This window comes from Sorex araneus, chromosome 3, assembly GCF_027595985.1.
Source record: "Sorex araneus isolate mSorAra2 chromosome 3, mSorAra2.pri, whole genome shotgun sequence".
Classification (NCBI taxonomy): domain Eukaryota; kingdom Metazoa; phylum Chordata; class Mammalia; order Eulipotyphla; family Soricidae; genus Sorex; species Sorex araneus.
In genome coordinates, this window is record NC_073304.1 from 202,158,178 (window position 1) to 202,184,739 (window position 26,562).

Below are 26,562 nucleotides of genomic sequence, written 5' to 3' on the forward strand. Positions count from 1 at the left end.
CCCTAAGCACTGCCAGGTGTGACCCCCCCCCCCAAAAAAAAAAAAGTAAACCAACTGGAACCCTCCAGGGACCCCAGACAGCAGGGAAACACAGACCAGAAAACAATAGGTGTCTGACGTGACCGGGATTTTACTGTGACAGTTCTCTGGCACCCTTGCCCCGAACTACAGACCAGCTCCTAGGCCTTTGGACAATGGACGCGGGCTTTTGTTCCTCTGCCACACGCATCTGCCGGACTGACCGCCCCCCGCCGGCCCTGAGGCGGGCGAGCACAAAGCTGGAAGGCAGCTTCAGACCCAATGCTGATGCGCGGAGGGCAGCCCCCCAAACCCTCGCTCCAGCACGTAAAGGACAGGAGGGCCTGGCCCAGGCTCCGCGCAATCACGCGCAGGCCGGCCTGTCTGCCCGTGCGAGTCTCCCTAGCCACCGCCACAAACAAACTGAATGGCATTATGGGGAAAGTCGCCATGACAAAAAGGACAGTCTGACTTTAAGGCTGCCTGGGCTGGCAAGCGGGAGCGGCAGGCGCGGTGCTATTTAGTCCCTCACAATCATCTCCTTTCGGAGCCTGCCCTGCTCGCCGGCAGCAGACCCATCATTACCACTGCGCAAATGCTTCCACTCCGCGCGGCAATCTGGGCGCTGCGCCGGGCCCGCGCGGCGCCGACTGTCCGCAGCGGGGCTCACGTGGCAGGGCACGTTTCAGAGAGGGAAGTGCTGAAACCCATGTTTTGATAGAACATCATTTCACACTCAGGTGGGCAAAGCTGACACGCATATGCAGCTGCTCGTGGCGAAGCAACCTGGGAAGATGAGTGGTCTGGGTTCTTAAACTATTTCACATAAAGAGAGAATCATGAGTGAGGGATTATTCCAGTCTCGAAACCCCACAGTAATTCCAACTGTCTGGCGTCCTCGCCTGCACCACCAAGAGTTCATCTTGCAAGCACGTCCCTCTGCCCGGCTCCTCGGGTGGGCCGGACCTGCTGCTCCGGGTCTCGTCCCCCACCCCCACCCCAGCTCCATCGAAAGCCCCAGTTCTTGAGATAGTCAGGGTTCTGGCTCCACCATGACCTAGACCCCCATCCTGCCTCTCTCTGTGGGACCTCTGGGCTGGCCACTCACTGCCCACCTGCGGGGCGGGGGGGGGGGGGGGGTGTGTGTGCAGACACCAGAGAGTAATCTGGGGGTTGCTTAGGGGATCACATGCAAAGGCTCTCTGGGGCTGAGCTCAGGCCCCCTCCCCACATCCCAGGCAGCTGCTGGGCAGCTCCTTGGCCTCTGGCCCTCTCCTGCGGAGGGCTCCATAAAACCACACAGCCCTCTCACACATTTAAAGTCAATACATAAAAAATTTTCATGACCAATTAAAATAGCCACAGAGGATATAATCACTAAAATATTGTCAGTGCAAACTTTCAAACCCTTGCTGCCCTTCTGTAACACTCCCAGTAGAAACTCTGTGTCATACTGAGCTTCATCACCCTTTAAGTAAAGTGTCCCCAAACTGGGAGATTTTACAGCAACCTTTTATTTTTAAACTGACTTTGTAGGACTCTTTTTCCCCTACAGATTTCTGTCATAATAAAACTGTTCTATGCTTGCAAGCCTCTTATTAATCATACTTCTTCATCATGAAAGTAGGTAAACTGAAGCACTTTTTAAAATCTACAAAGTTGAACTAAAATGTTTTAATATCGTGAAACCATAGGCTTTAAGTAACTAAAATTATTTCTGGGTTATGTTATTCTAATTATTATGAATATATATAATTGATATTTGCAATGGGATGAAAAAACTTGTTACATAGCAAGTAGCTGGGAATGGGAGTTTTATTATAGCAACGTCATTCAATTCTTCTGTGTCTGAATTACAGGCAGCCACCTATCAACCAAAATTTGTTCTAATGATCTGCCCACTAACAAGTCCATTGGACTCTCCAGCAATTCTGCTGAAGATGGAGACTTGGAAGGGCCAGAGACATAGTACAATGGGTAAGGTGCTTGCCCTACACACGGTAAGGCATCCCACATGGTCCCCTGAGTACTGACAGAAGTAACTCCTGAGTGCAGAGCCAGAAGTAAGCCCTGAGCACTGCAGCATTGCCGCCCCTCCCACAGCCCCCTCCCCCAAAAAAAAGGGGGAAAGAAGACCTGGAAAGAGTGGGCCCTGAGGATGGGTCTTCTCAATCCTGCACCAACCCTCCCAACTGTCCTTTCCTTCACTCCAGCCCCACAGGAGGGGGGGGGGGCGGGAGGGGTGGGCCACAGGGAGGGGGAGAACACAGTAAAGAAGACTACAGTCCATTCTCGCAGGGATCAACTTCTGGAAAGAGACGGAGCTAGAAAGGGATTCCTTACAATTCTGGGTGTCTGCTGCTGTCCTGAGCTTTCCCCCAAACCTATCAGGTGCTACAACATCTGGGGCCAGCGCTGAGGGGAAGGTGGAGACAGATGGAAAGAAATCAAACAAGCCCGGATCCTTTGCCTGGCCCCGGGGAAGACACCTGGGCACGGAGCAGCCTGTGGACAGAGGCCAGCCCGCTCCCGAGGCCAGGCCCTTTGGCCCTGCACGCTCCGTCCGGGCAGTTTGGCCCTGCAGAGACGCTCAACTATCAGTTGTTCAGGTTAACCTTGTCTCCCCGGTTCTCCGGGGTAAGTGTGGAGTTTAATACTGCAGGTCCCCTTAAGGCTATGCATAATGAACTGTTTTGGGTTTTTTTTGGTTAAAAAATAAAAATCCCAAAATACCTAATTCCTGCTTCCCATCACGTCGAGAACCTCAGTGGGCTGAAGTGCCCGCCCCCTGGCAGCCCTACCCCCTCTACGCTTGGTCTTCACGGCCAGTGAGACAGTCCAGGGTAGAAAAACGCATTAACGCAGGTTTCCTGCAGGAGAGCGACCTGCGGAGTAATTAACAGGACTCGGACCCAAGGTAGGAGGTCGATAGCAGGGGCTCCTTTTTGAATTAAAATTTAACTTACCCTTTATTGCAACCTACAAAAGCAAGTAATGAGCACTAACATTTTTATTTCTTTTAAACTGTCATTTAGGCTGCAGAGGGGATAATTACCTATCTCTAGCGTAGTCAGGTTTTATAACCCTTAGTGAGGCATTTTCTAATTTAATATTTTTACTATATTCTCATAAAACCCGTTTCTGGGCGGGAAAAAAAATGATCACGGATTAGCAGCCATTTTCCATAAAGACAGCCCGTGCGTGGGGACGCGCGTGAGCACGCGCCCTGACGCGGCCGGTCCTCTGAGGAGGCGCCGGGCGCGCGCGCGGGCAGGGGCTCGCCAAGGCGCGCAGTCACTTCCGGGGCGGCGGGGCCTGAAGCGGGACACGCGGCCGAGACCGCCCCGGAAGTGCCTCTCACCGGCCGCACGCGCACGCGCCGTCTGCCCCACGATCTGCGCGGGACGGTCGAGCTTGCCGGGCGAGTGGCCATGGGGAAAAGCCCCACTGCCACCTGCCTCCGGAAGTCACGCCCCGACTGGGTGCCCCGTTCCTGTGCCCGCGGAGGACGCGCCCCGCAGAGCCCCGCGCCGCCTCCCGAGGGCATCACCTTCTCCAGGCGAGGGCGACACGCCGGGAGCCCGAGGTCGGCCGGCCTGGTTACAGCCACCCACGTAACGTGCCCTGGGATGAATTCGCCGTCGCTCATTTCTTGCCTTACGGGGACGGAGGTGCGAGTCTCCTCGATGCACAGCAGACGCGTCCCGGCCCGCCACTACCCCGCGCCCTGCGCCTACTCCGAGGGGCCCCAAGGAGTGGTCTGGGCGAGCAAGGGTCCGGTTCCGGCGCCGCTCCCAGCTAGCGGAGTCTGCATCGAGCCAGGCGAGCCGCGTGGCCACGCTGCGGCGGTCACGGCCGGAGAAGGCCTCCGCGTGCCCGCTGCTGGCCGGCGCCTGAGCACATGTTCTGCACGCCGGAGCCCTGAGTTGGCACCCTGGCACTCCCCAGCACCCCCCGGGAGCTCTGAGCACCGCGGGCAGAGCCCCCACGCCGGCATCTATTTGTATCTACATAATCATCAAATATGTTTGGACGCCCACGTGGACGCGGCCGGGTTCCCTGGAGGCTTATAAAGGGGGGGATGGCACCGCAGTAAGCGTCTCTGTTCAGGCAGCGCACCCTGGGGAGCGGCAGGTGGGCCTTCTCCCCGCTCCCCCAGCCCCCCCCCCCCGCCGCGCTCCCCCCCTGCAGTGCCAGAGGCAACACCGCAGCCCTTCCACCCCCACCAATCTGCCTCTCGCGGCGCGGTTCCACTACAGGCGCAGACCGTGCACAGGGCCAGCTCGCTGAGGCTGACTGACACGGAGATATGACGAGAGTAGAAAACGGGCAAGAACGAAATGCAGTCGGCAGGCCGCCGCGTGTTCCAACCAGCACCCCCCACCAACAAAGGGGGAACTACTGCCTTTCTCCTGAAATCTCGCCGCAATGCCATGGGGGGCGGGGCGGGGCGGGGTAGGGTGGGGGGTAGAAGAAGGCAAAGAACGCATGCGGCCTTCTCTCTAACCTAAGACTAACTTCTCAGTGGAATCAGATTGGCGAGAGTGACCTTATTAGTTTCTAATTACTTAAATCTGGATAACAAAGCCGATCTCCAATCAGACACTGGTGAATGCTTCGAGGACCAAACCGCAGCTGCTCCCACCTGCCACAAGGTGGCAGTGTACCACACACTTCTCGGTGGCCCCCCGTAACTAGGCGGCTGGGAGCCGGCTGCGCCCATAAATTACCGAGTGTGGCTGCTCTCATCACCATCCTCCCCAGTGCTTGAAGGAGACTCGAGAAGGTCTGTTCCAATTCGCTCTTTTGGTCAGGTCAGAACTAGGTCCTTCAAACCTCTGTGAACGCTTTTAGCCCCGTAGCTTTAAATTACGAATGGTGACGTGGCCTCTGGCCTGTCTCCTAAAGATCAGACAGACTCAAGATTTATAAACGTTCCAAGCAGCAGATTCTGGGCCCAAACAAAGGGACTGGAAAGCCGGGAGGAAAGGAAGGGAAGAAAGAGGAAGGAAGGAGAGGGGAGCAAGGAACTTCAGGTAAATTTGCCAAGGCTTCTCAGCTGCTCCCTCATTACCGCCAGAAGTCCGCTACAAATCCTGTCTACCTGAACAAAGGTGGAAAAATACATGAAACTTCCACCACCCTACCACTTTCAAATTCTTCTAAGAAGACAGACTTAAGCCCAGCGGACCGACAGGAAAGGGGGCGAGGACCAGGAGCACTCTAGACAAAAGGGCTGTGTCCTCCTCTCCCGCACCGTGTTAATATGCCATATTCCTGGGATGATTTCCACTTTCACAGTTTGACTGTTTTATAACAGATTTGATGCGAGAGAAGACAAATGGCCTCACATAGGAAAGACGACAAATCATCTCACTGCTTTTAGCAGGTTTTTCCTCTTGATTTTTATTTTTATTCTGGAGCTGAGCGGCAGAGCTCTCTGCCTTGCTGGAGATGTTTAATATTAACGTCAGGCCACCGCGAGCCTGGCAATAGAGTTGGCCGGTGTTGTGTTTACGGTGTTGTGACTGCTGGCTTCAGGAAGATGAAGCTCCTTGTTCAAACAGCAGACCCTCTCCGAGCTCCTGTGAAAAGCTAGGGGATGCTTCACTGCTTAGACGTGAATCACTTCCTGCAGCTGCTCTGAAGGTGAGACTGACACTCGAGTTACATTTGTATCCCGATCAAGACTGCTGCCCAGGCGCCTGGGCCCAGGGGCGGCCGAGGCTGTGCTTCCACCAGGACAGAGTCTGGGAGCACTGGCCCCACTCCAGCAGGGCAGTATCACACTCTGGCACTAGTTTGCAGGACGCATTTCCCCTACAAACCCAGGACCACAGCAAACACAAGGGAAGCAACTCCCAAGCACTGGCCCCGAGCACTGTGAGGCACTCTAGCCCCCCGCCGCCCCCCTGGCCTGCCCTCCTGGGATACATCGACCCCATGCTCTCCCTCCTCTTCTTCCCCTTTTCATCTGCCTCCTGCCTGGAGCAGATCTCCTCCCAGGTCTCATTCATGCTCTTCGGCTGGGAACGTTCTCGGCTGCCAGAAGGCTGGACTGTCTGGGGCTGGGACTCGCACACCCACGCTAGGCGCTGCCACGGACTCTGACCAAAGCCAACACCTTCCCTGGCCCCTGCAAGGCTGCAGTCACCTAAGCTGCCGCAACTGCTAAATAATGGCAGCAATGTTTGTTTGTTTAAAGAGATCTGTGCCCATATTTAACTGTTTAAGGGGGAGGTAGCTATAGACAGTTTTGGCATCCCACATTTTTCCAATGAAAGACTGGGAAGACGGGGCTCAAGTTTGGACCGCTTAAATATGTGAGTTGGTAAAATGCAATGGATGCCTTCTGTCAATCTCCACCTTTTTTAGCAGTTTCCTTCAAAGGACTTTCACCTTGCCTCTAAATCTGAGAGAAATTTGGGTGTGGGGGGAAGGGAAGGTCTATCTCCAGTACCTGCCAGGCTAACGCCCTGGGAAGATTACTGGAAGGCCCCTCAGCTCCAGCTAGGCCCCGTCTTTGGCTTGCCCGTGTCGGCCCGGCTCTGATACCTGACTGCTGTGTGCAGCCTGAGCTGTGTCCGAGCCCCTGAAAGCTGGCCAGTCTGCTCTGCGGCGTCGCAGGATGGAGAGGCGGACAAGGAGGAGGCAGAGAGCTGCCAAGTGCGTGCAGGAGAAAATGTGTATTGATTTCTTCTTTCTTATAAAGGAGCACAAAGCACTGAAGAACAATTGCTCGTCTTTGCAGCAGTTCACATTCCCCATGAGACAAAGGCCCAGCCCCCAGCAGCAGCAGAAAGGGGAGCCCCGGCCTCCAGGGGGTCAGCGGGCTTCCTACAGAAATACCCAGGGGCCAGTGGGGCCTGCCAGGCTTCAGATCTGCCCTCTGTTGGCTGAAGCCCCCTCCTAGGGACTGGAGAAGAAAGAGCCTTCAGTCAGTCATACTTGTCTTTTAAGTGGAGGTGCCCAGAGGGTAAAAGAGTTAATGTTTATAAAGTGTTCTGCTCCCCAGGGGAAGACAGTGGATAAAACACAAGGTGTGGTTACGGCTCATTCAAGACCTCCAGCACCCCAAAGCACAGTGAATTTAGGACTTTACCTAAATACCAATTTCCAGTTTGACACTTAAGACCAACACTAAAATAGCAAAAGGTAAGCAGAGATTATTATGCCTTGTTAATGACATACATACAGAATCTTCTCCAGACCTGTGTTTTTCTTCAATCAGATAAATCCTGAATGTAGTCCAAAAAATTGGACTTCCAGCCACCACCCATTGACATTCCACAGTGACTGATGGAGAAACCAGACCTAGTACAGCCATTGCAATCAAGATGAAGATCAAGAGACTTAGGGTTTAACATCAAGTTTATAGTTGGCACCAGCTTTTCTCAACCAGGGTCATAGAACCGCCCTGCTGTGGACCACCAGGATATTCTAAGAGGGCCACGGGCAAAAATTATATGAATGGAGTGCCATGGCACAAAACTAGGGAGCCAACCAGTAAGAGGGGGACACAGGAAACAGTGGGAAGGGGCCACATTCAGGAAAAAGCTGTGAAACGCTAGTCTGCACTCTTCGAAGTGAGGGAAAAGCAAGTGCTCTCTTCAACGTTCTCTCTGCAGGGTTTGGGCAAAGTAAAAATGGGCCTTAACATCAGCTAACAGAAGGGTGGTAATGAGAAGTGCTATGGCAGAGAAGGTTCCACCCCTGCCACTCCAGGGCAAGGCAAGCGCCCTAACCCGCTGTACATCTCTCCATTCTGACTGTGTCTTTTGGCTCACACTCACCTAGAGGCAAACCAGATGAGGTCAGTAGCACTTCCATAACTTACTGAAGATTCTTAGCAAGAAAAAAAACCTTAAGAAGTGCTTCTGCGAGCTATCATACTGTTAGAGGAACAAAGAAAAGAGGTTCTAGGAAGAAAGTCTCACTCAGTGAGGGACAGGGAATCATGAAAAGCTCCTCAGCATTTCAACAGGAAGCTGGGTCGAGGGAGAAGATGATTTAGTGTAACAGAGCAGAGGAGGAAGGAGCATGTCCAGGGACTAGAAGGGCCCGGAGAATAAGTACTGAACCAGGTAATGAGGAGGAAAGGTGACAAATTACTACAAGCTTGGAGCGAGGGGTAAATCTTGGTAGGTGACAACAAACACAGGCCTTAAGTGACCTTTTAGGAAGGTTTAGTCAGGTAATGATACACAGAACTGACTGGCAGGCTGGGGGCTGTTAGGACAAAGTTAATACAAAGGAAGTTAAAAAAAAAAAAAGGTCTGAACTCAAAGCTTGTGAAAATGAAAAATAGATGCCACTGAGTAATACATTAAAACAGTTCGAAGCAGATTAAATGAAAGAAAATATATCAGACAAAAATAAGAAAATATAGGTGAGTAACATCCTCAAATGTAAGAGGGATTGCCAAAGCCTTAAAGTAATGGAAAAGTATTCGAGCAAAAATGTACTATATATTTGATTTACAGAGTAAAACTTAATAAATGAATCAAGTCATTAACATCAACCTGCAAACAAAGCAAAAAACCTACGAAAAGTACAAACTATGGCTCATATCAATAACATGTAGAATTTGTACAAACCATAAAGAAAAATGAAAACCACAAGAAAAATGAGTGAAGGATGAAAACAAATGCAAATGAATAATAATCTATTTATTTTACTATTAAAATAAAAGTAAACATTGTTTAGCCTAGTGCCTAGCACACAATAAGGTATGATTTGTTCTGAACTTAGAAATAAGAACTAATAACTTTCACTACATCGAATAGTAAATACTTTTGTGGCAATAGAACAAGGATGTAAGTCTGACTGGGTGAGGTGGGGGAGCATGTAAATTAGTACAATCTATCGAGACCAAGAATCATTACAAAGCTGGAAATGGAGCTCAGTGGTAGAGCACATGTGCAAGGCTCTGGGTTAGCAACTGACAGTTACATACAAAGCCACACAGAAAAATTCATCCAAAAGTTTGTGCCTGTGACTCAGAAATTTCCCTCCTAAAAACATACCCTAGGGGAGGAGAGAGAAAGTACTGAGATAGGGTAATTGCATTGCACACAACCAACCAGGTTCCATCCCTAGCACCTCATTGGGTCCCCAAGCAATACCAGGAATGATCCCTGAATAAAGAGCCAGGAATAAGCCCTGAGCACAGCTGGATATAGCTCAAAAACTAAACAGTTAAAAAAAATTTTTTTTTCTAAAAAAAAAAAAATTCCGTAATTGAGGGTTGGAGAGGACCGCATAGTAGGTAAGGCACCTGCTTTGCACACAGCTGATCCCAGTTTGATCTCTGGCACTACATATGGTCTGAGCACCATCAGGCGTGATCCCTGAGTACAGAGCTAAGAATAAGTCCTTAGGGCAATCAGGAGTGGTTCAAAACCCCCACCAAAAAAAATCTCACAATTCACTATTATAAAGTTATGAAAATGGCTTTAAATATTTAATGGCATTAAAATGCTTTTAATATGGGTGCTGGAGAGAATATACACCGTGAGGTGCACTTGCCTTATAGTCAACCGTGGTTCAATCCCCGGGATCACATACGTTCCCCTAAGTACTGCCAGGAGTAATTCCTGAGTAATTCCTTTTTTTTTTTTCCTTTTTGGGTAACACCCAGCAATGCACAGGGGTTATTCCTGGCTCATGCACTCAGGAATTACACCTGGAGGTGCTTGGGAGACCATATGGGATGCTGGGAATCGAACCCGGGTCGGCCTCGTGCAAGGCAAACGCCCTACCTGCTGTGCTATCACTCCAGCCCCCCTGAGTAATTCTTGTGCCACGGGTAACCCCTGAGCTGAGCATCACTGGGTGTGGCCCCAAACGAAACAAAAAATTCTGCAAGAAAACACAAGGCAATAACAATGTTTAACTCAACTGCAGATAAGAAGTTAATTTTTTCTTTGTCCTTGGGAACAAAGAAAACTCTGTTCTCCCAGAATATTTTTCTGGGGGTGGTTTCTGACCACAGCCAGCAGTGCTCAGGAACTACTCCTGGCAGTGCTCCAGGGATGAAATATAGAGCTGGGCATTGAACTGGGGATCGAACCCTGTCAGCTACATACTAAGCATGTGCTTTAACCCTAGTACTATCTCTCCTGCCAATGTACTTGCCATATTTCATGCCATAAGCATTTATTATTTTTATTATACATAAACACAAGACACTGGCTCTAAGGAGAGTAGACAGAAGCTGTCTTAGTAGAACAGAGGTAGACCAGTGAGAGCAAACTTGACTCCTACATTGATCGGGTTTCAAAGTTAATTAGGTGGCTCAACGACTGAGGCAACCATTAAAGGCAGGCTGGAAATTCGGTTATTCACACTAAAATGTGAATGACTCAAAGGGGACAAGACCTTCCTATACAGGAAGTATCTGTTGTAAAAGAATGACCACTAAAACAAAAAAATGATCTTAACCCATCATATATGCCCCAGTCTCCCTGCCTCACTTCCTGAGTTCTTTCTTAATTGAGAGAAAGGCTCTATCTGTGAGCATGGAGGAGTTGGGAGGGACAGAATTCCCCCTGGCACATCCCCCCATGTATTTCTAAAAGCTTCCTGATTTCTTGGAAGCAGAAGCAGGGGTTGGAAACATGATCCAAGCTGCAGAATGCCATTCTACGCTGCACACGTTGTTTAACCTGACTGCTAACTTCACTGCTCTGTACCTCGGTGCTTATCCAAAAAGTACATAGCATCAGTTACTGCAGTGGTTTCTTATAAAGTCCGAATCAAAATGTACACGGAGGGCAGTGTCAAAGATACAGTCAATGTTCAATAAGTGGAGTATGATGTCATTATTCTATGTCATTTTACTGCCTATCAGAAAGAGGGTGGGAATCAGAGGAAAGGATGAATGCCCTGCGAAACAGCAGTGCCAACGTGGGAAATATGCCTGCTGCATGTGTGGATGACAAATTTAAATCACCGAAGGGCCAGAGAGATAGTACCTAGTGAGTAGGGCACTAGTCTTGCATGCGATCAACTCAGGTTCCATCCCTGGAACACAAATACGGTCCCTGGAACCCTGCCAGGAGTGATCCGTGAGCGGAGCTAGGAGTAAGCCCTAAGCACAGTCAGGGGTGGCTGAAAAAACAAAACCAAACAAATAAAAAAATCACTTAGCTACTGCATGCCACTTGCGAGTTATTTAGTTGTGAACAGTAAAATATCAATAAGATATTGTGCTTTAATTAACTGAGATTTGGAGACCATACCCGGCAGTGCATAGAGGGCCATGCGGTAGGGGACTATGCCTGGACCTCCTGCATGCAAATCATGCTGAGTACAAAGCCTAATTGAGATGGGGTAGGGGTGAGGGAGGGAGGGAGGAAGGGAGGGGCAGGGGGTCCAAGATACAACGTTTCTAAAAATAATAATAGCAAAAAACAAGAACTTAAAAAAAATGTCATCAAGAGCAACACTTACATTCTAAATAAAGTGAGAAAACCCCTTTTGGAGGAGGCCGGGGAAGGATTCACAAAGCTTTGAAGAAATGATGGGAGGCCTGGGGTAAGAGACATCTGCCGTGCAAATGTGAAGCCCTGGGTTGCACTCCCAGTGGCACCCACGTGCACTGAGCACAGACCCCAAGGCTCTGCTGTCCGGGAGCCCCAGCACCACCACAGGGTGTGCTCCCCAGTGCAAAGTCAGGGGGTCTGAGCACCATTCGAGCATCAGAGCCCCGGGGAGAACCACAATGGAAAGATTAGAGAGAGCTCGATGAGCAGGGCACAAGCTTTGAATGCAGGAGGTCTGAGGTCAATCATTATCCCCTCCTGGTCCCCTGAGCACAGAGTTGGGAGTATTCCCTGAGCACTGCTTGGTGAGGCTCCAAAACAAAACCAAAAAAAAGTATGAGCACCATGGTCAGGAGTACAAGCCCCGGCAAGCACTGCATCCAGAATGTGCACGATCATCACAGGGAAAGGAGTGCCACCCCTGGGGAGCATATGTGTGAGTACCACAACTAAAGTGTGTGGACCCTGGCAAACACAACCAAGTGTGTCTATTGCACCTGGTCACTGAAACCAGAAGAGAGGGAAGAGAAGGGGGAGGACAAGAGGGAGTTTATTGGGCTGAGTGCCTGCAAGGCTTGGTTCCCTGCACCTCTGCAAGTGAACCCTGAGCACCAAGTCAAGAGTAGCTCCTGAGCACTGCTGGGTATTATAGCCCCCCACAAAATAAAGATTAAAAAAAAAAGTGACAGAAATTTGACTGCAAAATTGAGAACTATAGGGCCAGTGGCTCAGTGACTAAGTGTATGCTTTACATGTATAAGGACAAGGTTTAATCCCTGGGAGGGAGGGAAACAGAAAGAGGGGGAGAGGGAGAGAGAGGAAGAGGGAGAGGGGGAGAGAGAAGGGGCGGAGAGGGGGAGAGAGGAAAGAGAGAGAGAGAGAGAGAGAGAGGAGAGAGGAGGGGGGAAGGGGGAAAGGGGGAGAGAGAGGAGACAGAGAGAGAGAGAGAGATGCTCCATTTTAAGGGAAGACTTGCCTATTTGGAACCTACAATTTCTTTGTAGAAGACATGCTTTTTTTTTTTTTAATCTTTTACTCTACTCCTGAAATCTGTAATTAATCTGATTCAGTTTGAAATCAGGCTTCAATCTGAAATCGCAAATTCTCTGGAATTGTATAAGACTGGTCAACAGCAAAACAGGAAGAATAGAAGGAGCAATAGCAATGCTTTCTTTTCAACCTAGTTTTAACGCTCTGCCTCAAACCTCAGGTTTGAACTTGAGAACGTCCGCTTTGCCCTTCCTGATCTTACCGCAGAAGTGAGCCACCGTGTCTCCGGACCGAGCACCATCTTTAATGATGACATATGGGAGTCCTTTCCCCTCAGCACTGCCTGGGGAGGGGGTCAAACATATGAAGCCACCGCCTGAGTATCAATAAGCGAATTATAAAGTGTGTCAATCCGAGTTAATGCAAAGCTGTAATCCTCTTTAACAAGAGATCAAATCACTACCATGAGTTATGTTCATTCGGGAATCTGATAAGGAAGAGAGGGAGGCTCTAATAAAAGAGTAATGGGAGCCTTTAATGATGCTGGTTTAAGAGGCAGCACCAGTGAAAATATTGCTCTCCCTCCTGCTGATTAGATCTGTGTTGCATATTTACCTGGACTTGTTTCACCTGTCAAAATAACCTGTGTCTTTTTAGAAGATAAGAAGCCAAAGGGGGGAAAAATCTGTATCTTAACCATGTTCACTTGCAAGTTTTTAACCCATGAAAAATAGTCTCTGGGGGGTATTTCAGGAGTTGTTAGCTGATATTCTCTGAAATGCCGAGTAAATGACACTATGATTCAGTGCATACTCCTATTAAATAAAGGGATAAACTGGGCAAAGGGAAATGAAAAAAAAATGCTCTAAGTAACCTCTAGGTAACCAATTAGGGGGAAAGAAATATCATCTGTAGAACAGCAGAATGTGCCCACATTTAGGGCGCAGACCCACACACAAAAATGGCAAGCCGCCGAAGATAAATTGCCTGTACAGATTCTATTATACCCAGGCCCCTCAAGAACAACATGGCAGTGATGTTGACAAAGCACTTTACAAGGCTGGATTACATGTGTACATTTCTTTTCTAAAACTCCAGATGTAAAACAAGAATGTATTTGTTGCTTAGTACTTATCATTAAAAGATCCTCTCCTTGTCTGTTTTAATGCTAGCGGCTTTACGAAAGGAGTGGAGAAAGTGGGGTTGGTTATTTTCTTTGGGGGGTGTGTGTGGCTATAACGGACATTCTTGCTGTACTTTCATTTTAGGTTCTTTGCAAAGGAATGAGCTATATAAGATGCTAATATTCCTATCACTCTGTGTTAAGAAAAAGCTTCTTTGGGAAATACAATCACCTATACTCTGAAGCAGAGGAAAGCACCAGAATTGGGAATCCCCCTGAAGCAGGAAAGCAAGACAAGCATGGACTCTCTTTAGCATAAATCAGTCTATTTCTCAACCTTCCCCAGACTGACAGCAACGCCCAGGCTTCTCCCAAGTCAGGGGCAGAGGGAAGCGCTGAGAAACACCCTGCCTTCCCTGTCAGAGGTCTTACTTGGAACTTGCTCTCCTTTTAGCCACATTTTACTATCTGACCTACAACAAGGCAACAAATGGAGAAAGAATTAACCTCTTCCTCCACCCCACCTTTTCCTCTGAACAATGATGAGGACACACATGGCAAGTGCTCTAACACTGAGCCATATCCCTGTCCACTAACCTCTTTATTTATTTTGTGGTTTTGGGGGGGCCACACCTGGTGGTGCTCAGGGCCTGGCTCTGCACACAGCAATTACTTCTGGCTGGGCTCAGGGGACCATACGGGATGCCGGGGATCAAACCTGGGTCAGCCACATGCAAGGTAAACCCCCTACCTGCCGTACTATTGCTCCAATCCTATATATTCATTTTAAAGGCACCACCTGGTAGTGCCTGAGAATCACTAAGGCTACACCCAGAGGTGTTCAGGGGACAGTACGGTGCTGGAGAATTGAACCTGGGGCATCATGCATGCAAGGCATACATTCTATCCCTTTAAGCTATCACCCCAGCCCCAAGAACTAACATCCTTAAGTCTGTACTAGAGCAGTTAAAGGGTTAGTACAGCACGTAGGATGCTTGCCTTGTATGCCCTTGACCTGGGTCCAATCCCCAGCATCCCATATGGTCCCCCAAATCCCACAAGGTACGATCCTTGAACACAGAACCAGGAGTAAGCCCCCTGGTGTGACCACCCCCACCCCAAAAAACAAAAAGAGGTGTTTCAGAGGCTCTTTCAATAGCACAGGCAAAAAGCCGACAACTACTTCTAGACTCTCACATTCTTCATTTTATTAGAGCCATAAGAGATCAACTGAATTTTCACTCCATGTTCCCTTTGGTTTATGGCACTCCAGGGGTTTTATGCCATGGAAAGGAAGTTCTGTCCGAGGGCAGATGAGAGGAACTTTAATAGTTGGGAAAGTTAACAGCAATTCTGTAAACCACGTGACATAATGGCCTGTTCTTAATGGTGACAATATGCTTATAGGATTCTCTACTAATGAGATATCAAATTCTCTCTCCTTAGCTCACTAATAACCTTCCTGCAGTATCGCAAAGTACTTTGCCAGCTTAGTAAGAATGACTCTGAGAGCATCTGTGCTGAGAGCATCAGGACTGAGCAGAACCAGCAGCCACTTGTTAGGCTTCTGGCGCTCTTCTTCCTTGCATGAAAACACACCATACATGGGCAAAGAGGGACTGCCTTGTCTCTTAATATCAGGTCTGTGACAGAAATTACTTCCCTACTCCAATGCAGAGATCTGCTAGAGAAGCAACATCAAGTATCAAATGGTACATAAGATTTTCACAAACAAAGGCAATCTGAAGGCACAGAAAGGTTCAAAGTTTGGGACCGGAGAGATAGCACAGAAGGGTAAGGCTCTTCCCCTCCTCTTCCCAAGGCACCTGGAGTGAGTTAAATCTCCGGTGCCCTCACTGAGCCAACCAGAAATGATTCCGAAGCACAGCCGGGTGTAGCCCAAAAACCAACCAACCAACCAACCAAAAAAAAAAAAATGTTTATCCAGAAAGAAATGTTCCCAAAGGGAACCTGGTAACAGTGAACTCAAACCAGGTTACTGTACATTTAACAAGGTGTTTGCTTTCTTTTCAAATAGATGGCTAGGAGAGAAAATTTTCTACAATGAAAAAAATATACATATATTTATCAGGACTACAAAGAAAATACAGTGTACTTTCAGGAGCTTGCCTTGTGTATGGCCAACCCTTTTGATCCCTGGCACTGCATATGGTCCCCTGAGCACCTCTAGGAGAGACTCCTCAGCACAAAATCCTGCACTTCACCCCCAAATATTTATCAGCAGATATTAATTAAATAGATAATGCTATACAAAACACATGGAAATAAAACTACTACCTTAAAAAATATGTATGTGTGTTTATATCTATCTATCTGTATGTGGTGTGTGTTTACCTTTATCTTTTTTTGGTGGGGATTATTGGGGGCTATATACAGTAGTGCTCGGGGCTTATTCCTCTGCACTCAGGGATCACTCTTGGTGGGTTTGGGGGACTAGTCATATGTGGCACCAGGGGTTGAACCTGGGTCGGACGTGTGCAAGGCAAGCATTCTAGAACCACTGCACTATCGCTTTGATTTCTAAAAAGAATTTTTTAACATAGTAATTCATTCTCCATTTTTAAAATAGATATTTAAATAGGCTCCTTTTTTTTTTCTCCTTTTAGGTCACACCGGGCGATGCACAGGAGTTATTACTGGCTCATGCACTCAGGAATTACTCCTGGCGGTGCTCAGGGGACCATATAAGATGCTGGAAATCGAACCCGGGTCGGTCCATGCAAGGCAAATGCCCTGCCTGCTGTGCTATCATTCCATCTCCTAGGCTCCTTTTTTAAAAAAATCTCTTCTCTGTTCTTTGACGAGTTTGGTTCAAGTTTCAATACAATTTAACTGAGTACAGACTTTTAATTAATTTATTTATTTTTGGTGGGGGGGTGGTTTGGGGCACACCAGGCAGTACTCAGGACTTACTCGTGGCTCTGTGCTTAGGGATCACTTCTGGGAGAGCTCAGAGGAATATATTTGGTGCCAGGGATCAAACCCAAGGCAGCCACATGCAAGGTAAGTACACTACCTGGTATACTGTACTGAAGTACAGACTTTTTTTGTTAAAACAAAAGGATATGGGAGATTCAAGGGTGAGTAACACACTCAATCCCTCTCTCACAAAAACAACAACTGGCTATTAATCTAATTTAGACCTATGTGTGGAATGAGAAATTGGAAACCAGTCACAATTAAAGGAAGGAGAAGGCCAGGAGAGTTCAAAGGGATAGCGCACATGCTTTGCATGCAGAAGGGATTCAACCCTTAGCACCACGTGGTCTCCCAACACTGCCAGCAGTGAACCCGGAACAATGTGTCATGAACAGAGGCCCCCTGAGCACTGCCAGGTCTGGCCCCAAGAAAACCAGGTGAAATGCAATAAAGAGCAGAGACGGGCCTCTCTCCGGACCCAGGGAAAGCTGGAGCCAGAGGAGCAGTTACCTCCGGGAAGAAATGAAAAGAGCTAGAAATTTAATGTTATGTATATTTTACCATTATTAATGGGCGAAGCCGAGGCGGAAAAAGAATCAAATGGTATTAAACAGTCAGTTTTACCCATACGGCCCGCAAGGCAGAAGCAATAAGAGAAAGAGAAGCTCTTTCATTTTACTTATTTATTTCTATCATTTTTCTTTCTTTTCTCTTCTGGATTTAGGCCACAACAGTGTGCTCACAGACCACTCTGGGCTCACTGCTGGTTGGCAGTTCCTGGGGGCTTGGGAGACCCTGCAGTGCCGGGGGCTGACCCTGGAGCCCCAGCATGAAAACCCCGCACACATTCTCTGAGCTATCTCCTCGGCTCGACAGCTTTCCTTTAAATACAGCAACGGAACTGCAGGTAGGGCACTTGCCTTGCACACGCTCAATCCCCTGCATCCCCTATAGTCCCCAGAGCCTGTCAAGGAGTGACCTCTGAGCTCAGAGCCAGGAGCAAGCCCTGGGCAAGTCCCTGCTGATAGAAAATAATATGAACCGATTATAAAAGGAAAAACTCAAACACTGTCCAGATAAATTGACTATAAGGTAAGATGTGTCTTTTATTCCACTCTACTCTATCGTAATCATATGAAGAGTTTGGTGCAGTTTTAGTTTCTTCTTAACTTTAAGGACCTCCCAAGCAATGTTCAGGGGGTCCAGGGGCCAGCTGGCCTGATGGTACTTGGGTCGGGCTACACCTAGGGAGCAGGAGAATGAACGCAGGTCCTTGCACAGGTGTGGAATGTGCCGCCTGGGCAACTGCCTCAGCCCCTGGGAAGTTCCTTCATTTTTAACGACAAATAATATGAACATATTCTCACGGCGAAAGATAGAACAAACTGTAGCACTGTGGTCCCATTGCTCATCGATTTGCTCAAGTGGGCACCAGTAACGTCTCCATTGTGAGACTTGTTATTACTATTTTTGGCAAATCAAATACGCCACGGGTAGCTTGCCAGGCTCTCTGAGAGGGACAGAGGAACTGAACCCGGGTCGGCTGCGTGCAAGGCAAACGCCCTACCCACTGTGCTATCGCTCCAGCCTATAGAACAAACTAGAAGCTGAAATTGAAGGCTGAAAATCTCCCTTTGCCCCTTCTCATTCATGCCTTTACCCACAGGTAAACATTATGGTAAGAGATGGAGCACAGACTTGACACACAGGCTTGATCCCCAGTAGCACCCAGTCCCCTGTGCACTTTTGGGAGGGACCCGAAGCACTGAGCCAGGCATGACAGCCTGTGAGCACTGCCAGGTATGACTCAAAAAAACAAGACAAACATAACCTGAAAAATACAAAAATGACTTTAGAGAAATTTTTCTAAACATTGTTAACACAAAAATACATATATGTGTATATGTATGTATGAATGTGTGTATATAAACATATTTATTTTAAAAACATATATTGGTGGTATTATAAGCACTGTTTCTCCAGTTCACACAATAACTTGGAGATCTTTCCAAAACAGTAGTGTGTGTGTGTGTGTGTGTGGGGGGGGGTAACATCCAGTGATGCTCAGAGCTTACTCCTGGCTCTGCACTCAGGAATTAGTTTCGGTGGTGGTCGGGGAACCACATAGGGTGCCAGGGATCAAAACCCAGGTCAGCTGTGTGCAAGGCAAGTGCCTTAATCCCTATACCATCTCTGTGGTCAAAATAATTCTTTACATAGAATTACTACATAGTGAAGAAAATGTACTACACTGAAACTTTTCATTTTTGCTCTCTTTGCATACTTATTTCCTTTTCTATAGCCTTATTCTTCAAGCCCCGGCCAAATGACATATTTTAGATTATGTCCTTATTTCTTAGGGTTTAAAATTTTTTTTAAATTACAGTTCATGTGCTTACAGTGGTGTTGACATTTGTGGTCTTGGTGCACAGTTACCTCACCTTGGCACACCCAAGAGCTCATACTCCCTCCACCCCATGCCCATACCCCCATTATATCCTGTCCACCTACTCCCTCAGTACACTGAACTTTTGCTGAAAACTTTGTCTTCGGTGTCTAATTTTTCACTCCGAACTTTGTTTGCAGCATGACATTTACGTGGTCAGATCTTTCTGCCCTTGGTGTCATACCTGCTCCTTCTCTACTTCAAAATCATCAAAAGACGTTATCTATTCATACATGCGCACCAAAAATGACATTGACAGCTGAGCAAAACCAAAGCTATTTGGCTTGTGAGAAGTAGTATGTGTTGATACAGATGTTCTACCGATCATGAAAGTTCCTCATTCTTCAGTGACCCTGTGTATGCTTCTGGTCCCGAGGGAACAGTACGAGTGCGTAGAAATGAGTGCTCCGCTCTTGCACTGTATGACTTCCACCAGATTCCTTAGGTGGCCGGCTCAGCTGAAGAATGTGCTGACTGATAATCAGTCGCCGGCCCACAAGGGCTGGTCTTTGTCCCCTAAACAGAGGACACCATAAGGGCTGTTACCTAATCAACACATTTCCAACACTTCTGCCTTTCCTGTTCCACTCCAACAAAGTGTCAGTGTGACACTGTTCAGCCAATGAGCTACAGAAACTCTGCTGGTGGGAATTCTGAGGAAGATTTTAATTTTATGATAAAAGGAAACCGGTACACAAGCACCACTCTTTTTCTCTTCTTCCTTACGTTGAATGCACGCTCACTAGCTGATGCTGAGAAAGGTGAGAAAGGGCAAGAGATGCTGGGCCCACCAATGACTGCCTGCTGTGTCTCTGCTTGCATGTGCCCCGTTATCAGGACTTATCTGTCCAGCAGACCAAAGTCAACACAGACCTAAATAATAACCATTTTAAAGTCATCTTTAGGTCTAAAATACCCTCAGGAACTATAAGTGACGCTAGAGAGGTAGTGCAGGAGTTAAGGCACTTGGCTTGCATGCAGTGGTCCCAGTTTGATCCCCAGTGTCGCATGTGGTCCCTGAGCATAGCCAAGAGTCATCCCTCAGCAGAGAGCCAGGAATAGCTCTGAAGCACCACTGGGTATGGTGAAAACCCTCAACTAAGAATTATGCGTGAATAAATAAAAAGTTAGAAAGATGAGGGCCCAGAGATTATTGAGTGATTTGAAAAAAGTCTTAATTAACTAAGAGTTAAGAAAGAATTTTTTTCTAAATGACCTACTAGTACTGTATTCAAAAGATGCCACTATTATTTAAAAGAGGCTTTGCTTTATGCCTGGGATAATAATGTTACCTTAATGGATTCGACTTAGTTTTTAAGCACCTAATTTTCCTTTCTTGTTGGCGTAATTTTTTCATGTCATTCCAACACAGAATATACAATGCACTCATTCTACTCTAATTTTTAAAAAACAGAGCAGACCCATAAATCAATGGAAAAGGCAGCCATACACAGGCATTCGTTTAGAGCACATGAGGTCACAAAGGCTGAGTATAAGTGCACTCAAACCCATCAGGAGTTCTATCATATTCAAAGAACTGAACAAAGCAAAAATAATACTAATAACAAATAATAATAATCATGCTCACCTAAACTTGCAGATCTGATACTTTTCGGACAAGGGGAGCAAATCTGATATAGTTAGTAGCAAACAATGCACACTGTCAAATAAGAAGATTAAATGTGGGGTTGAGGGATAAAGGTAGCAAAACCTACATGAGCCAATATTCTGACTAAATGTGTCCCCTGGCAAATATCTGGTTCGATCCCCATAGCCACACGGTCCCTCAACAATGGCGCAACTCTCAGAGTGCTACCAGGAGCTGCCCCATGCATACTGTCAGGTGCTACCCCCAAACAAGAACCAGGAATTTTAAAGTTCAGTTTACTTAGCTTAGCAAAGAATTCCATATTACCTTTTCCGAGGGGCCGCTCCCAGCTACCGGAGGACTGGCAGTGACCAGGGGAGCAGGAGGGGATGGGGTGTAGGGGCGGGCAGGGGGGAGCTATGAGCGCTGAGAAGAGAACTCAGGGCTCCACCTGGACAATCTCCCTGGTTCCCCAGAAAAATCCCAATGATATGAAAATACTCACAGCATATACGACAGTTAAAAAAAACAAAACTCAACAGAGTAAAATCTTAATTATATAAAGAAGGAAAACAAGAACGTGCAGGAGGTACTGAAAGGAACTATTTCAAGAAGTGAAGGGTGGTCATGGGCCTATGGGCTTGCTTGTGTGAGGACACTTTCCACCCCAGTGCACACAGGGCACAGACACGGTGATGCCCAGGAGCAACCAGCAACCCCAGCATCTAGATCCTGGTTTCGAAAAGACACGATGGGCTAAAATGAAACAATTCTCCTTTGAGGAAGCCTAAATTCCAGCACTGGAATGGGGAGTGTATGAGATGACTCTGTGTCAGCAAGTAAGGAAGTACTCAGAGAACAACTGGCGACACCTCAAAAGCTCAGGAGTCAGCTTGAAGAAGCTTCTAGAACAAGTTTAAATAAAAATAGAATTCAGTGGGTGAAATAGGGAAGTTGTTCCAATATAAGAGAACATAAAATAAATGAAGGGAAAGCTCTTCACAGTGGTACAAAGCTAAGTAACAAACATAGAAGAAATGATCATCTTAAACAATGGTTAGCTGGATAGGGCACCCCGTGCATATGCTTTACTTGACACGCAGGAGGCCCAGGTTCAATCTCCAGCACCACATGGTTCCCTGAGCACTGCAGAGAGCAATCCCCAAGCATGGAGCCAAGCGTAGCCCTCTAAATATCACAGGGTGTGGCCCCAAAATAAAACAGTTGTTTCTGAAGCTGGCTCAGAGTGCTGGAGGGCATGCTTGCATGTGGGAGCCCTGGGCTCGATCCCTACACCTCAAAGACCCTCAGCGTCCAGCTTGGAACAGCCCCTATGCATGGAATATGGTGAACAGAGACTTTTTTTTCTTACAGATTTTTACCATTTTTTCAGCTTTATAGAATGAGCATGTAGTTCTTTTGTTAAAATACTGAAGAAAGGAAAAAAAAAACCAACAAGAAATCCACATCAGCCTGAACAAACACAACAAATAACCAAATACACACCCATCTCCAGATCGACCTCTGAAAGAGTCCTTTGCAAAAGGACAGCACGTGCACAAGAGTGACCCGTGCAGAGGGCAAGGGCACGCGCCACCTGGGCCTGTCTGTCACAGAGGCCAGCTTGGACGCACTAGGCAGGTAGCTCAACATACGGTCAAAACAAAACAGCCCAAACAAACCCCAAAACCCACCAGAAGCACCACTGAGAGCCATGGAAATTCTGTTTTGGTTTTTCACTAATTATGGCAGGGAAGAGATGTGACAAGGACTCTTGCTATGATGCCAATGACAAATGGGTAACTGATAAGAAGAAACCGAGAGGGCGACAGGCTGTAGAGCAGGTCAATATCAGGCTGTCATGAGGCCATTTGAGACACAGAATTAATCTATTACTCACCTGGCGTCATCATTCATTGTAGTATGGTCAATAGGTGCCATGAAGCTCAGGAGCTTGCTAAGGACGTGAAACCTAAATAAAGCAGGAAACAAACAGGCAGCAACATTAGCAACTATTAATCGAGAAACACGAACGCATTCTAAGAGCTCACAAACTCCAGAACTGACCACGGGAACTCAAGCTCCAGTGGAACAGGGGCCACTTTAGAGGCATACATCACTCACCACTGTGTTTCCACATTCTTTAATACTACAGGAGATCTGATAACAGCACATTGTAAATGACAGTAGTTCCAGAGGCCCATTTATTTATATAACAGCCCCCCAAAGAGTAGATATGCTTGTAGCCTTGAGCAAGATACTAACCCTTAAACATTAGTCCAAGCAAAGGACGGTGAGGGCTGGACCACTGCTGGCCTCCTCTACATACATCTTAATCAGGTTTCGTGTTGCTAAGCTGCCACTGATAAAGGGCTAATACAAAAGGCACAGCCTCACAGCTACCAGCATTCCCTGGCACTGGCTCTGAATCAGAAACAGCTTCTAGAATTCCCTATCATCTCTCCTCACTGGCTCCACCTCACCCATCTTCAAATGAAGGAGCGTATACGCTTGATCCCAGATCTTTGATTGGGTGCTTCAGAAATATGTTGCATCATCTTCACTCACCAACAGAAAAAAAGGGACATTTCTGTTTGAAGTTTTAAGAGTCTTTGATGAAAGAGACTTAATGCATACACAACATTTCATACACCAAATCAGAAAACAGAATTCAAAGAAGGTATCCCTTTCTTCCAGAGCTAGCATGATAGTACGCACATTTAAAATTGTAATAAAAAAATGTCAACTTGGGGGACCTGGAGAAACAGTACAGTTGAATGCCTTGCACTCAGCTGACCTGGGTTCAATCTCGGGCACCCCATACCATTCCCTGAGAACCACCAGGAGTGATCCCTGAGCAAAAAGCAAGGAGTTAGCCCTAAGCACTGTTGAGTGTAGCCCCAAACAAACAAATTTCAACTTGGGTGCAATACCATGCAAACAAAAATAAAACAAATACTTCATAGGCATAATGTTTTGTAGTTATAAAATAGTTTCATATATATAAATCATTTAATTCTTTAACTCTGACAGCTAAGCCTCCAGCTTTCACTGCTTTTCTCTTTTTGAGCATTAGTCACCAGTGCTCATGGGGTCACTCCAAGCAAAACTGGTCACTCCAAGCAAAACTGGGGAGACCAGGCAGTGTGGGAGGTCAAATCAGGGCCTCCTGCATCTATCTCCCTGTTGCACTATTAATTTATTATGCTTAATTATTTTCATTTATTTAGGTTTTTAGGCCACATCACTGATACTGAGAAATTACTCCTGGCAATGCTCAGGGGACTGTAGGGGGTGTCAGGGATGGAACCCAGGTTGGCCATGTGCAAAGCAAGCACCCTACAAGCCTTCCTATCCCTCCAGCCCCTGTGCTTAACTTATAAAAGCAAACTCCGCCACAGAAATGAACATGTGTAGTTAGCGCTCAGCACTCTCTGTAGTTCTGGGCAGCCATGGGAACTAGGTTGTAAGAAGGGACTACTCTAAAGCATGGATACCGTTAATAAGTGACTTGTAATGTCCTTAAACTGAAACTTTGTTGTTCACCTGAAAAAGTGAATACTAATCTTGACTGTTCAAGCAAGGGTTTAATTACTTTCTTGGACAAAGACTACCAACTATATAAACTTACATACTTCATAGCTGTGCAGCCAATGCAACAGCTATTGTTTACATGTAGCTACTGATTGCTTAAAATGTGGATAGTTTGAAATAAGATGGGTTGTAATTTCAAGACATACTCCAGGCTTAGAAAAATTTTAAATAAATAAATAAAACCTGGGGCCTGAGCATACAGCCAGTAGGTTGTTTGCTCTGCACTAGGCTGACCTGGATTTGCTTCTTGGCATCCCATATGGTCCCAGACCACCAGGAATAATCCCTGAGTGCAGAACAAGGAGTAAATTCTATGGGGTATTGGAGACCAAACCCAGATTGGCCACAAACAAGACAAGGGCCTTAGCCACTGTATGGCTCTGGTTGCCATTTGCATTTTTAATGTAGCTACTAGACCAATGGCTCTGGTTGCTATTTGCATTTTTAAATATAGCTACTAGAACAATTACTACACAGGCGTCAGAGAGATAGGACAGGGGTTACGGTACTTGCCTTACATGTGGCTAATCCTGGTTCAATTCCTGGCACCATGGGTGGTACATGGTCCCCTAAGAGCCACTGGAGCAATCCCCAAACAACACCAGATGTGGCCCACCTTCCCCTAAAATGCTCAGAGGCAGGGTCTTAGGGACACTCCCAGAAACCTGGCCTGTTATTGCAGGCCTCACAAGTCAGCACTATGGCTGGCTGCTGTGGTGTGTTTGGGCCAATGAGTGTGGCGTTGACATTGCAGACTATCTACCCAGCTGTGCTTAAGGGGGACCCTGTGGTGCCACAGACTGAACTTGAGACAATGCATGCATATCCTTAAACCATATCCTTTAACTCTCTGGCCCCCCAAATAATGTTTTTATTGTATGGCTCTGTTCGGTTGGATATTTATGAATTTCAATATAATACATGTAATAACTATTAATAAATGATGGAAGATGGGTTTTAAGAAGTAATTAATTACAGATGATTTTTGTACTGTGTCCTAATGCAATGTTTTCATCATCTTGGGGCTGCTGAGGATGGATGCATGCTTTAGTACCAAACACCTCTTATTAAGAAAAGGAAAGTGGGGGCTGGAGCAATAGCACAGCAGGTAGGGCGTTTGCCTTGCACGCGGCCGACCCGGGTTCGAATCCCAGCATCCCATATGGTCCCCTGAGCACTGCCAGGAGTAACTCCTGAGTGCAAAGCCAGGAGGTAACCCTTGTGTATTGCCAGGTGTGACCCAAAAAGCAAAAAAAAAAAAAAAAAAAAAAAAGGAAAGTGTACTTTTATTGCAAACAAATAGACAAATACCATAGGACATATTATTAAAGGCCCCAGAGTTTAATCCATTTACACTTTGCATTCTCAGGCACGATAAATTCCCTTACACAAGGCTAAATACAATAAAGATTAATAATTATAATTCCAAAAGCTAAAATAACATTTTTTAATAAATTATTTCCTAGCATTCAACAAGCAAGTTGCCCTACCCCCTGTCTAGTGCCCCCTGATCTGCTAATATTTGCATTTGTATCTACAAATAATGTTTATCTTTGCTATGGCATTTCTAGAAATGTTATCTTCTCAATCCGACTGAAAACAAAGGACAAAAACTTGTCAGCTAGTATCAGCAAGGGCAGGGTAACTATGTTTCACACATCTCACCAGCACTTCCTGAGTCTAACTTTAGAAAGTTATTTATAATATTCTCATCTAGCCTAAGCCCAATGCTTTAATCCTTCAGGGCAGAATGCTAATATAGTGGAGATGGCATTTTGGTGCCTGCATTAGCCAGCTGGTCCTGCCCGGACAACCTCAGCAGTGTCAAGTTAGAAGCATGGGGACTGGAATCAGACCGAGTAGCTCAAATCCCAGCCGAGGTCTTGCTGCTTCTGTAAGGCTCGGTGAGTTATGGCACTTCTCTAAGCAGTGCATGCTTAGGCTAATTTAGTCTACATAATGACTCTAGTGGATGTGACTTTTATTTCCATTCCTCACAGAGCAGACTATTGAATTACAGGGATAAAATAACTTGCTCAAGGTCTCAAAAACCAGAGTGTGGGAGAGATATGTTTCAAATTTAGAGGGCTTAGCAACAAAGTTTCTTTCTCTACTTCTGTTGGGCTAGATTGCTTAGCAGGGCCGGGCAGTGAAAGTTTTTACCTGTCAGTCACCACTCTTGCTATTAATAAGTAGCGCACAGGGCCTGAGAGATAGTACAGCAGGTAAGGCACTTGCCTTTCACGCAGCTGACCTGGATGAGCACCACCACACTGATTTCTGAGTACAGAGCCAGGAGCAGCTGAGCATCGCCGAG

At 46.9% G+C, this 26,562-nt stretch overlaps 1 protein-coding gene across 1 annotated transcript in view; it reads right to left on the reverse strand.

The window, feature by feature from the left end:
• AATF (apoptosis antagonizing transcription factor) overlaps positions 1-26,562 on the reverse strand; it is a 121,410-nt gene that overhangs the window by 5,523 nt on the left and 89,325 nt on the right. The window contains exon 11 of the mRNA XM_055133385.1: positions 22,552-22,623. Coding sequence (XP_054989360.1) covers positions 22,552-22,623 — 72 coding nt within the window. The remainder of the gene's footprint in view (positions 1-22,551; positions 22,624-26,562) is intronic.